This window comes from Pelophylax lessonae (genome assembly GCF_965119305.1).
Source record: "Pelophylax lessonae genome assembly, chromosome: 4".
Taxonomy (NCBI): domain Eukaryota; kingdom Metazoa; phylum Chordata; class Amphibia; order Anura; family Ranidae; genus Pelophylax; species Pelophylax lessonae.
In genome coordinates, this window is record NC_138771.1 from 123,629,187 (window position 1) to 123,643,794 (window position 14,608).

At 41.0% G+C, this 14,608-nt stretch overlaps 1 protein-coding gene across 1 annotated transcript in view; it reads left to right on the forward strand.

Moving 5' to 3' along the window:
• Positions 1–14,608, forward strand: part of SNX1 (sorting nexin 1) — a 100,511-nt gene that overhangs the window by 48,586 nt on the left and 37,317 nt on the right. Inside the window, exon 10 of the mRNA XM_082254708.1 lies at positions 4,194–4,287. Coding sequence (XP_082110834.1) covers positions 4,194–4,287 — 94 coding nt within the window. The remainder of the gene's footprint in view (positions 1–4,193; positions 4,288–14,608) is intronic.

Here is a 14,608-nt window from a genome sequence, read left to right on the forward strand (position 1 = left end):
CGTCGCATGACCGCGCGATTGTCCGTTAAAGTCACGCAGTGCCGAATTGCAAAATACCCCCTGGTCTTTTAGCAGCCAAATCCTCCGGGGCTTAAGTGGTTAAAGAAGTAAAAATGGGCAAAGGTTCCCCAGTCTGTGAAAAGCACAAAAACAGTTAAACAAGTTCAAAATAATGTTCCTCAAATAATGCTCCTCAGTGTAAAATTGCAACGACTTTAAAGCAGAGTTCCAGCCTCAAAACAAAATTTTACCATCCGCTTCCTCTAAGTAACCTGAAAAGAATTGGATAATCACATTTTTTTTTTTTTTGGTTTACTTACCTTGTTTTTAAAGAAAAGATAAATTCGGATTCTGTGTTTTAAACCTGGAATCTTGCCAACATCCCTGATAAATATGGAACAATAAATAACCCCTGAGGATTGGGACTTTCAACGGCAAGAACCAGGACTTGAGTATGAAAATATATAAATTTTATTACACGTGTTACAAAGATGAAACATACATAATCACAAATAAAATATATGATAAAAACATGGTCATAGATACGTCTTGGAACCAAGAGGGTCTGAGGTGTCTGGATCGGACTAGACGCGTTTCGGTCCAATTGCCTTTCTCGATAGTCCAGAAAACACCAGAGCTCAGACTAGGAGCATAAAAGGTAACAGTGAGTATGATGCAAATGGTAAGTATAGAGTTAGATTTCACATGTATTAAACAATGTTTAAACAATACATCACATGACTCATTATACACAGTGTTTGTCGCATTCAGATGCAAAAAGGGGGCGAAAATGCCTCTATAATTACATACCAGATATATAAGACCTCCGTGGAATCCAGGACGTAAAACCAAAAGGATGGGCCTTGGTGGATGAAAAAAAGGCCTTCAATTGTCTATGGCCGCAAGTAGTATATGCCAATTTGGCTGGGTCTATGCAAGATAGGCCCAGAACAATTTATTTATATTGTATGGGCTTCCAAAGGGGATTTGAATGGTTATAAGCCAAATACTTTTTTTTTTTTTTTAAATACCAAATACTAGTATTTGGCTTATAACCATTCAAATCCCCTTTGGAAGCCCATACAATATAAATAAATTGTTCTGGGCCTATCTTGCATAGACCCAGCCAAATTGGCATATACTACTTGCGGCCATAGACAATTGAAGGCCTTTTTTTCATCCACCAAGGCCCATCCTTTTGGTTTTACGTCCTGGATTCCACGGAGGTCTTACATATCTGGTATGTAATTATAGAGGCATTTTCGCCCCCTTTTTGTATCTGAATGCGACAAACACTGTGTATAATGAGTCATGTGATGTATTGTTTAAACATTGTTTAATACATGTGAAATCTAACTCTATACTTACCATTTGCATCATACTCACTGTTACCTTTTATGCTCCTAGTCTGAGCTCTGGTGTTTTCTGGACTATCGAGAAAGGCAATTGGACCGAAACGCGTCTAGTCCGATCCAGACACCTCAGACCCTCTTGGTTCCAAGACGTATCTATGACCATGTTTTTATCATATATTTTATTTGTGATTATGTATGTTTCATCTTTGTAATACGTGTAATAAAATTTATATATTTTCATACTCAAGTCCTGGTTCTTGCCGTTGAAAGTCCCAATCCTCAGGGGTTATTTATTGTTCCTTGTTTTTAAAGAAAATATACTTACCTTCCTTCCACTTCCTCCCTCTGCGGCCGTGGCCCGCACCGTGACTTCCTGCTTGCATTGACTCCTGGGAGCCGAGCGTCATCGCTCCCAGAAATCAATGTGCCTGTTCCGGCCCTGCTCGTCACTTCCGGTGCAGGCGCGTCATTCCCTACTAAATAGCTTCTGGGCATGCCCAGAAGCTGTGCAGGGATGACGCGCCTGCACTGGAAGTAAAGAGCAGGGCATTCTGGGACTCCGACGTCACCGAAGAGGACCCCGAAGAGGACGCTCTGGCTTTAGCTGACCAAACCTGAGATGACAGCGCTGGACAAGACATTTTCAAGGTAAGTATTTCTTGTAAAAGGTACGTGAAACCGGGGACAGTTCAGAGGCTATCGTTGCTGATGTGCACTAGCCCTGACTGTCCCGGGGGTATTTTTATCTAAAAAAATGTTTTGAGGCCGGAGCTCCGCTTTAAATATATCATCTACAGTACATAATAAAATCAAAAAGATTCAAAGTATCTCAAGAAATCTCTGTGTGCGTGGCATAAAGCTAAAATGCAATATTGGATGCCCGTGATCTTTAGGCCCTTAACAGAACTACATTACAAACGGGCATGATTCTGTGGCGGGCGTTACTGTATGGGCTCAGCAATACTTCCAAAAAGCTCTGTCAGGCAAAGAAGACACCTCTGAATAAGATCCAGAAATGCCACTGTCTTCTCTGGGCCAAAGCTCATTTAATTACCTCAGTTCCGGGAAGGTTTTACCCTCTTCGTGACCATTTAGCACAAATAGAGCCTTATTTTTGGTGGTATTTGATCACCAATGGGTTTATTGTTCTATTAAAGAAAAAAACGAACATTTTGGAAAAAAAAATCTATTTTTTACTTAAGCCCCGCTGTACAGGTCTGTTACGGTGCCTGTTCGAGCCACCCAGCCACAGTATATAATATGTACACTGCAGCGGGGTTGGCAAGTGGATAAAATGATCTGCTGGTGCATTAGTATGTAGGGAATGGGCAGCTTGCACATCTGGAAAGGATCATCAATGCTGAAAGATATATCCAGGTTTTCGAGCTCCATATGCTCTGACAGACAGTCTTTTTCAGGGGTGGCCTTGCATATTTCAGCAGGACAATGCTAAACCGCATACTTCATCTATAATAACAGCATCGCTTCCTAGTAGAACCCCGGTGCTTAACTGGCCTGCCTGCAGTCCAGACTTTTCACCAATTTAAAAATATTTGAATATCTTGAACAGAAAAATACGACAGACGACTCAAGACTGTTGAGCAGTTAGAATCCTATATCAGGCAAGAATGTGACAGCATTCTTCTCCCAAAATGCCAGCAAATGGTCTCAGTTCCCAGACATTTACAAAGTGTTGTTAAAAAGGGATGATAAACTGTGGTACACTTTTTTGAGTTGTGTTGCTGCCATCAATTTCAAATTGGCCATATCTCACAGTATGTTATTACTATTTAATGAAACCCCTTTGAATCACGCCCAGTTTGAGTATACCTTTTTTGTAAGCAGCTATCAGTACACACACACAGACTAAAACGATTCACTTGGCTTAAAACAAATGAGCATTTTTAAAGTTATGATTTGTATGAATTGAGTATTAAAACAGCCAGGTATATTCTTGTTTTATTAAAGTTCCTTCACAACATCACAGTAAGAGCCGGTTCACACTGAGGCGATCCGACTTCGGGGGGGCGACCTGTGAAGTCGCGTGCACCGCGACTTTGGCGCGACTTGCAGGGACTTCACATAATGGAAGTCTATGCAAGTCGCTCCGAGGTCGCCCCAAAGTAGTACAGGACCCTTTTTCTAAGTCGGAGCGACTTGTGTCGCTCCTTTTAGAACGGGTCCTGTACTACTCAATGGACCGCGACATACCGCGACTTGTCAGGCTGACAAGTCGCCTGACAAGTCGCGCTAGTGTGAATGGGCTCTAAATGAAAGCTTATTTACCTGTTCCATTTCCCAGGTGCTAAATATGAAAAATATAGTAGATGCTCTGGTTTGTAACACTCAGTTCCAGTTCATACACATGCGATGCAGGAACCCTGCAAATCCACTGTGGTTTCCCGCATCGCATTCAACTCGCAGGCAGTTCACACTGCCACATGCGAAACGTAGGGGATGTCAATACAAAGATAACAACACCCCCAGATCAGTTTGCATATCGCAGTGCGAACTGTCAGTTCGGACATGAATTGGATCGCATAGGTGTGAACACCCATGCGATCCGATTCTGGTGCGGACCCAAAAAAAGGTCCTATGCGACTTTGGTCCAAATCCAGTGCGAATTCTGCCATACAATCTGTATGGCTGATTTGCATTGCACAAACATCGCATGTGATTTTCAGGACAGTGCGCTCTGAATCACATTCAATGTCTGTCATCGCACATATGTGAACCAGGACTCAGGATGCTGTAAAATGTGTTCATACTAATGATATGTTTTACTTCTGACCATTCTTTAAAACTGTTGTTTGCTAAAAAATGTAATGTTTTCTTTAGTGGTTTGAGGACAAATTGCAAGAGGTGGAATATGAGGAGCAGCATCTGCGGAAACTACATGCGGTGGTGGAGACTCTGGTAAATCACAGAAAAGGTAATTTTATATTTAAAAGTAGTGTTTTCTATTGAACATTCAACAAATAAGCATAAGAAAGGGGAACCTGTACTATGGACTGAAATCTATATTTAGTTTTAAATTTTTCAATGGCCCCTCTCCCTTGCCAGTGCCGGACCGTGTCAGCAATGTAAGCTGAGCTGCGCATGGGAAACTCAATTTGCATGCCAGAGTACACTGCGATCAGCAAGTAGGTGTATTTTATTGCTGAATAGACATTGGATGCTTCTTGCAATAAAGAGCCTGCCTGCTCGCAGTTTGTACCAGCAAAACTTTTAGTTCAGCTTTAAGAGGTCTGCTATTATATGTCAGGTGCTGCTTGCTTTGAAAATAAAGATCTTCATCAGTATATCTTAGTATAGTGATAATCTCGTTCTTCACATAGAACAACAGGCATCACAAACAATCATTTTGGGACCTCACTGGATCCCACTTTTAAGCCAGAGTAATACACTAATGGGGCATAGGGCTTAAATAGTGGTAACATATTATCAGAAAGAAACACAAGTACAAAGCCATGAAGTCAGAATCAAGTGCTGTTTGCTAACATTTGGCAGAGTACAGGTTGCTTTAAAGAGGATCTCCAGGCTCCTCCAGAAAAAAAACACTTTCCTGTCCAGGAATCCAGCAGAGTCCTTACCCAAGCCTATTTTTCAGTTGGCTATCGGGTGCTGCCACCGCTATCTCCACTAAGGGAACCCGTCAGTAAAGCCTTGCGACCTAATAACTGGCACCCTACTGCCTATGCGTGAAGCGTGCTGTGAATGGGCCCCCCCCCCCCCCCCCCCATATCAAAAGCTGCCAAATGTGGAATGGGGTGGGGCAGACACCCTTGTGGGTGGAGCTTGGCTGACTATGACGAATTCTCATTGCATGCCATACAACAAAGTGTGCATACTCACAAAGCCACTAAAATTTTAATTTTGTGTAGAGTGAAATATACCTGGTTAATCCTCCCTTCAGCTGTCCTCCCATGTTCTGTTTCCCCATTGCAGGCTAAGATTGTGTAGACCCGCTGTTGTCATCTACTATACATGCTGCAGTTTCAGTTCCCTTCCCGTTTGGCTATAGAGTCACACTTGTGGGCATATACACAGTGGTAAATGACACTTTCCCCCCTTTTCCATATCCTCCTATTGCTAAACACTATGGGGGTGGGATAAAGTATGCTAATTGATTACATTCACTATTAAATATTTTGTGTATAATACATTCAGTATTAAATATATTGAGTGTAATTTCTAATAACTGTAAAAAGAAAAATTTGCCTTAGATGCAGATGCGATCAGAACAAAATTTAAAGCTAGTGTCAATCATCTTTGACTCGGCCTACATCATATTAACCACTTGCCGATCGTAGGCCGCCATATGACATCCTCGATTTGCAGTGGTTATACCGGGGTGATGCCTGTAGCTCCAGGCATCATCCCAATATCGGCATATTCACCTGGCAATTCCCTGTGAGGCAAAAGTGATTTAGCGGCTCGATCACTTCTGTGGGTAGTAAAAGAGGGTCCCCCTCCGGCCGCTGACTTTCCTGGGCTCTCCCATCCGATCATGGAGCCTGGGAGTGCTGCTGACGGCAGCGACGAGAGCACACTCTGTGACCGGAAACCGGGAGCGATAAGGATTAGTCATGTCCAGTTCCACCTCTCTGTTTACCTAGCAGTTTTTTTTATTGACATTTGGTTATTTTCTTACAAAAACAAAAATTAAAAGGGAAAATGGTAAAGGAACATTGAGTAGTCGGTAGTATGCACTTCCGCTACTAACCTTTCATGAACAGCACACACAAACAAAATAAAAGCTTATCAATTTTGTATATTCAAATTAAAGATAAGATTGCATAGAATGCATAGATCATGAATGGGTTGTAGCAATAAAGTTAGTACCCTGTCCTCCCGTGCTTATGCGCAAAGGGAATGCATACGTACGTCCTGTACGCATATGTAAACAGTGATCACACCACACAGGTGCGGCATCGTTGCGAACGTTCGAGCAATAGCAATAATTCTAATGCCAGACCTCCTGTGTAACTAAACTGATAACCTATAAAAAATGTTAGTGTTTCCTTTGGTGGATTTTATGTACCGTAGTTTGGCGCCATTCCACAGGCATATGCATTTTTAAAGCAAGACACATTGGTTATCTATTTACTCTGCGCAACATCATCTTTTATATTTTACAAACAAATTGGGTGTTATATTGGGTTTGTGCAATAAAATTTTGGTGTATTTTTCCAAAAACATTTGCTAAAAAAAAAATACGCGCAAATACAGTGTGACATAAAAATGGCAATCCCATAAATTTATTCTATATGGCCCCTGCTAAAAAAAAAAAAATATATATATATGTATGTGTGTGTGTGTGTTTGGGGGCTCTAAGTAATTTTCTAGCAAAGAAATGTTGATTTTTACATGTAGGAGAGAAGTGCCAGAATTGGCAAGTGGTTAATGCACAACAAATACACATTTGGTGATCAATAAAGTTTTTTTTTTTTTTTTTTTTTTTTTTATAGGGAGCTGTAAAACTTTTTTTGATATTAATATAAATTGGATTGCTCTACGTTTTTTTTTTTTTTTTTTTTAGTCATTTAAACTGGCACAGCACCAATTGGGGCTGTTCAGACACAATCCCCTCTGCAGTAATGTATGCCCCTCCCAAGGATCAGCACCAATTAGGGCTGTTCAGACACAATCCCCTCTGCAGTAATATTATGCCCCTTTTGCATCCTTCACTGCAGATGCAAAAGAACAGGGAAAGATCATGTGACCACACAACAGGCATAAGGTACTTAAAAAAAAAAAAAAAAATCTAAATAGAGTGGCATGATTTATGTGAATGACTTATGGTAATTGACACTTCTCTGTTTAACAGTTTAACTCTTTTTGCTGCTGGGCTTTGCCTTACATTTTTCACCTGATGTGGCCAGACCATGTTTTTGACTTACAACTTTTAAAAGTAAGCGCCCCAAATCATATTTTCTGAAAGCACAGGACCTCTAGAATTTAGAGATGGTACTACTGATTTCGTATGCCCCATGTTTTTTTGTTTTTTTTTTTTCCCTCAAACGTTTATAAAAACTATATATGTATTTAGTAAAAAAAATAGAGATATCATTGTTGGCAAACACAAATGCAACATGAGTTTTTTACAGAAAGTGACAGCATCTCTAATATGTGTGTGGTAAAGCAGTGCACTGAACCATGTGTATGGGGACTTCCTGCTTGCTCTGTTTAGGAGCTTTATTTTAGTATAAAGCTAAAGACCCATTCACTCGTGCATTACTGTAACACGCAGTATGCATGTACTGTGGGAGAAAAGGTTAAATATGGTAGGTTATGGTTAGCTGTGGCTTAATAAAGGGTTAAATAAGAAAAGATTTAATTGAGATCCGATACAGATCAAAGGTGTCTTCTGAAGGAAACACAAATAATGTTACTTTGTACTTTTTTTGAATCTTGTCTAAGCAGTGTTTGTAAACAGCAGAGGCAATCCAGAAGAAATACAAAGTAACATGTTAGTCTGTGGTAGGAAAAAAACTATGGGGAAAGAAACAAAAGTTTCCACCTGCCGGGCAATATCATAATTTGCTAGTATGCAATGCATACTAGCACATTATGAAAGACTTCCCTTAAATGGATGTATGGGGTTTCTTTTTATTTTAGATATATAATTACCTAGGTGGATGCAGCATTGGTCCCCAGCGCCTCCACACTGAGAACCAAGCGATCGAACACCGATGATCGCTCAGTTCTGACAGCTCCGTGAGCAGAGAGCTGCTGACTGTCAGTCAGCAGCTGTTTGCTCTGCCCCCTCCTCACTCTCTGAAGCACTAGGCTGTGAAGGGGACGGAGCGGGCAGCTTGCTGAGAGGCTGAGCCGGGTGTCAGTCCAGGCACCTGGCGGATCCCGACTTCCTTTGTCTCAATGATGCGGTGCCTGGTCTGGCTTCTGGGACATCAGCAGAGAGGGGACTTCAGCACGCTCTCTGCTGAAAATGGGTCACAGGAGTGCAGAATAAACTGCACTCGTGTGATCCATAGGAGATGTACAGCCAAACAAGCTTTGGCTGTACATCTCCTTTTAAAACAAAGCACTCCAGCAGCATGCTGTCGCCGCTGCAGAGGCTTCCATCTTTACCCGACCTTCCTCCCCGGTTCACAGACTCTGGCCATCTGACTGGCCGAGCCGTGATGACGTCACTCCCATGCTTGCGCACAGGAGTCTTGGCCGTGGTACACAGCTCTGAAGGAACAGTTTGGGTATACTGTTTCTTCAGAGGGAATGCGCCAGTGCTCGCAGGAATATCTCCTAAACTATGCACATTTAGGAGATATTCCTTATAACCTACAGGTAATCTTTACTATAAGCTTACCTGTAGGTAAAAATAAAGCAAGAGAGTTTACTACCACTTTAATTTAAAGTCCCAACTGACATGAAATGCCTGTAAGTGCCAGGGGAAAGCTGCAGGAGAGAGGGACAGGGCTTAAAGGAGGACACAATTGTTTCAGCCAGTCAGAGCAGCTGGTGAAGGAAGTGGAGCTCTGAGGAGGTTGCACATCACTGCAGAGTTGTGAATGTGATTGACCGCCCCTGCACTCTATTGAAGTTAATCAAACACAGACTGTGCAGTACATGTAGAATTATCAGGTGGCTTTCCAACCACCTAGATCATTTCTACAAGAATCCTGAAAAAAAGAACAAATGTGCAGCGCTAGTGATAAATGAGTCTGACTAAAATTGCAAAAAGTCCCAAAGATAATTGGGGATAAGGTGATCCAAGTGTAATTATACATTGATATATGTGCGACTAATCCCAACTCCAATGAAGGTATAAGTGAATTGCGCTCACCAGATGGATGGGACCCCAATACTGTACAGCAAGGGGGTCAAACAGGCTTAAAGGGTAAAGCTGTATCCCAACAGATTTCACCGACCATGGAGGGTGATGTGCGAATCCTTGATAGGTGTGATCAATCAGAGACTCCACTCCCAAATGGTAGATGGTAGATCAAAAAAGAAGGGGGATATACATAGCGTAATATTGCTAAAAAACTGGTTAATTGATAAAATAGCCGATACACTTACAGACATCCGTAATGAAATGGCATATCAAGCAGCTATTCCCAACACCAATGCATGCAGCTAATCACACCACCAATGGAGATGAATGTGAATTGCGCTCACCAGATGGATGGGACCTCCAAGCTATACAGCGAGGGGGTCAAATGGGCTTGAAAAGGGTATGGATATATCTCCACAAGATTCACCGACCACTGAAGATGATGAATGGGTCCTTGACAGATGTAATCGTCAGAATCTCCACTCCCAAATGATGGATATATCAAAAAAGAGGGGGGGGGGGTATACATAGCGTAATATTGCTAAAACTGGTTTATTTAGTAAAATAGCCGATACACTTAGACATCCGTATTCAAAAGGCATATCAAGCATATACAGCTGAGCTGACTGAAGTCCTCTTAACATGTTTCGGCACAACTGCCTTTTTCAAAAGATATTATGTCAGCAAAGTGGTGTCCATTATATATAACTTACCCATTGGTTCAATCAACCCGCAAAGGTAATTAAGGTAATGAGTAACAGGAAATGCCTGGAACACACCAGCGTGTGTTCCAAGCCTCATTATAGAGAAGCGCCAAAAAAGCCTATAAAGGCAATTAGGTGGTGGACCAGGAAGTAATATATTAAATATATCGGCGTGCGTTCCACGCCTCATTTTAAAATACCGCCAGAATGAAGGGGGGTCAAGTGTCATCGCTTCCGAGATAAACAAGGAATCGACATCACTTGGACTCGCCGCACAGGAAGTGATGTTAGCATCGTGCGCCTCCAGCGATGTCAACAGGAAAGACCCGGCCGCGCCGACGTCACATCCGGGACTCGGCGGAAGTGGCGTCATAGCGGCGCGACATGGTCAAAAATAACGAAATCGGCGGACAAAGGACGAGAACTTATTAAGAAAGAATCTAAACTTAAATGTCCCGACACATCTCAAGCTGAGGGAGTGGATTAAACCTGAAATCCCAACTTAATTAGCAAAACAGGGTGACACAGAACCAATGGATATGTCAGTAAACAATACATACATGTATATAAAACCAATTAAAGGTATAAAAACATGGATGTGCACATTATTGAATAGATAAAACCTATATATTAATGAATCATTAAAATGAATAAATTAAAACAATAGTGTGCAAAGTCATTTTATAAAAATGCTCATTTTGTAAAAATATTAAAAACTGAGATAAAAGGAAGATGGGGAACTAGTAAAAAGAGGGACAAAAATGCACATTATGCTGTATTTATAAAAGCGTTGATGTCCCACTCAATGTTTAAACCATAAGGATGGTAGGATTTAAGGGTGTATATCCAGTACACCTCTCTCCTGGAGACACCTCTAATTTTAGAACCACCCCTCCAAGGGGAAGTGTACTGATCAATAACCTGGAACAAAGTGCCTGTAGGATCCTTATGGTGAGTTAATAAATAGTGTTTGGACACATTATGTTTATCTTTACCTGTAATGATACTGGTAATGTGTTCATTAACCCGTACATTGAATGACCTAATAGTACGCCCTACATACTGCTTTTTGCATGGGCAGGTCATCAAGTAGACGACATGAGTGGTTATACATGTAGCAAAGAATTTTATCTGGTATACACTACTAGTGACAGTGGATTGAAAAGATGTGAATTTTCTTCTTCTGTCACAATTGTAGTCACAAACCTTACATTTACGGCAAGGGTAGAACCCAATCAGATCAGAAAAAAACATTTTGGGCTTAATAGGTTCATCTGGTACATTGGGGGCGAGTTTCCCTCTCAATGCAGGAACTCCCCTAAATATAATGGATGGCCGACCAGGTAAAACAGTGCTCAAAACCGGATCGTTTCTAAGAACGTCCCAATGTTTTGAAAATATTTTCTTAATGGACCTGTGCTGTGTAGAGAAATTGGTAAAAAAGGACCATTTTGCAAAGTCAGACTGATCTTTGTTCTTATTTTTAGATCCAGATAATAACTCAGCTCTATCGATCTGTGCCACTTCAGCAATGGCAGACTTCAAGGGTATCAGGTCTATAACCCTTGGTCAGAAATCTATTTTTCAATAGTTGGGCTTGTTGGAGGAATTCTTGATCATGAGTACAATTCCTCCTGAGCCTAATAAATTGGCTTTTAGGTATACCGCCCAACCAAGCCTTATGGTGGCAACTGTCAGTAAGCAAATAAGAGTTACGATCAGTCTCTTTGAAGAAAGTGCTAGTGACAAATTGATTATCCACCAATGTGATATTTAAATCCAAAAAATGTATGGTATTAGAACTGTATTCAAAAGATAACTGGATACCCCTAGTGTTATCATTCAAGAAAACCATAAAAGATTCAAGAGATGGTAAGTCCCCCTTCCATAGGAGGAGGATGTCGTCTATGTAGCGCATCCAAAAGACTAACTCAGGAGCATCACATATTTATTAACTCACCATAAGGATCCTACAGGCACTTTGTTCCAGGTTATTGATCAGTACACTTCCCCTTGGAGGGGTGGCTCTAAAATTAGAGGCGTCTCCAGGAGAGAGGTGTACTGGATATACACCCTTAAATCCTACCATCCTTATGGTTTAAACATTGAGTGGGACATCAACGCTTTTATAAATACAGCATAATGTGCATTTTTTTTCTCTTTTTACTAGTTCCCCATCTTCCTTTTATCTCAGTTTTTAACATTTTTACAAAATGAGCATTTTTATAAAATGACTTTGCACACTATTGTTTTAATTTATTCATTTTAATGATTCATTAATATATAGGTTTTATCTATTCAATAATGTGCACATCCATGTTTTTATACCTTTAATTGGTTTTATATACATGTATGTATTTATTGTTTACTGACATATCCATTGGTTCTGTGTCACCCTGTTTTGCTAAGTTGGGATTTCAGGTTTAATCCACTCCCTCGGCTTGAGATGTGTCGGGACATTTAAGTTTAGATTCTTTCTTAATAAGTTCTCGTCCTTTGTCCGGCGATTTCGTTATTTTTGACCATGTCGTGCCGCTATGACGCCACTTCCTCCGAGTCCCGGATGTGACGTCGGCACGGCCGGGTCTTTCCTGTTGACATTGCTGGAGGCGCACGATGCTAACATCACTTCCTGTGCGGCGAGTCCAAGTGATGTTGCTTCCTTGTTTATCTCTGAAGCGGTGACCCTTGGCCCCCCTTCATTCTGGCGGTATTTTAAAATGAGGCGTGGAACGCACGCCGATATATTTAATATATTACTTCCTGGTCCACCACCTAACTGCCTTTCTAGGCTTTTTTGGCGCTTCTCTATAATGAGGCTTGGAACACACGCTGGTGTGTTCCAGGCATTTCCTGTTACTCATTACCTTAATTACCTTTGCGGGTTGATTGAACCAATGGGTAAGTTATATATAATGGACACCACTTTGCTGACATAATATCTTTTGAAAAAGGCAGTTGTGCCGAAACATGTTAAGAGGACTTCAGTCAGCTCAGCTGTATATGCTTGATATGCCTTTTGAATACGGATGTCTGTAAGTGTATCGGCTATTTTACTAAATAAACCAGTTTTAGCAATATTACGCTATGTATACCCCCCCCCCTCTTTTTTGATATATCATCCATCATTTGGGAGTGGAGATTCTGACGATTACATCTGTCAAGGACCCATTCATCATCTTCAGTGGTCGGTGAATCTTGTGGGGATATATCCATACCCTTTTCAAGCCCATTTGACCCCCTCGCTGTATAGCTTGGAGGTCCCATCCATCTGGTGAGCGCAATTCACATTTATTATCTCCATTGGTGGTGTGATTAGCTGCATGCATTGGTGTTGGGAATAGCTGCTTGATATGCCATTTCATTACGGATGTCTGTAAGTGTATCGGCTATTTTATCAATTAACCAGTTTTTTAGCAATATTACGCTATGTATATCCCCCTTCTTTTTTGATCTACCATCTACCATTTGGGAGTGGAGTCTCTGATTGATCACATCTATCAAGGATTCGCACATCACCCTCCATGGTCGGTGAAATCTGTTGGGATACAGCTTTACCCTTTAAGCCTGTTTGACCCCCTTGCTGTACAGTATTGGGGTCCCATCCATCTGGTGAGCGCAATTCACTTATACCTTCATTGGAGTTGGGATTAGTCGCACTATCAATGTATAATTACACTTGGATCACCTTATCACCAATTATCTTTATATGGGACTTTTTGCAATTTTAGTCGGACTCTCATTTATCACTAGCGCTGCACATTTGTTCTTTTTTTCTGTATTCTTTATCACTTTATGGTCTAGTGATTAGTGCTAGCCGCTTTTACACGTTTTTAGTTAGCGCAGTATTTAATTTATTCTACAAGAATCCTAATTGCTCGCTGCAAAACAAGGTAAGCTCCCTGCTGCTATCGAAGTCTATAATACTACTGACGCAATTTTTGCATTCATCCCCATTGTAGAGCTTTCCAGTTGCATGCCACCAGGAGAGAAATTGAGAAACAATCTTAGTCAGAATGCGAACAATATAATGTCATGTTTTTGTTGCTCTCTATGCCCTGATTGGGTAGATTCTTTTCACGGCCTGTTCTGATGATGAATATCAGATGAAAGAGTAAGTGGAGATGTTGGATTGTGCTTACCCGTAATATTGTTTCCATAACCGCCCCTTCCCTCTGATCAGGATGAAAAACAAAGAACGTTAAATGCCCCATCCCATTTCACCTGCTCAGTGGTTGAATAGGACCTACTTACATAATTAGGTAGGATACTGGCTGTAAGGAAGGGGTATTGAAAACAAGATTACCGGCAAGAGTAATCGTATATATTTCCCCCTCCTCCACGTCAGCCAGCCAAGATGAAACAATAAATCCCTCAGAGTGGGGAACAGCCAGTAGTACCTTACATTGAAAGTACAATTCCTGGTTCACCAACCAAGCCAAATGATGGTGTTGCTTGATGAAGGTATTTTTAAAGCCTTTGATCTCTATGGAAATTCAAACTGAACAAAAAGAATAGGATGAAACCTTATACATCGAGTGATTAAACTTTCTCCTGCAACTCGCTAGCAGGGTTCTTACAAAAGAAAAAAGGATTTTCGATTTCTCAATCTTATGGAATTTTGAAGCCACTTTAGGTTTAACAAGATGGCAGAAATTCCAGTTTTGTTATGTCCTCCAGAATCCTAATATGTGCTTTATACAGAGAAATTATAATATCTTTAACTGATGTTATGTTTACCAAAAAACGCC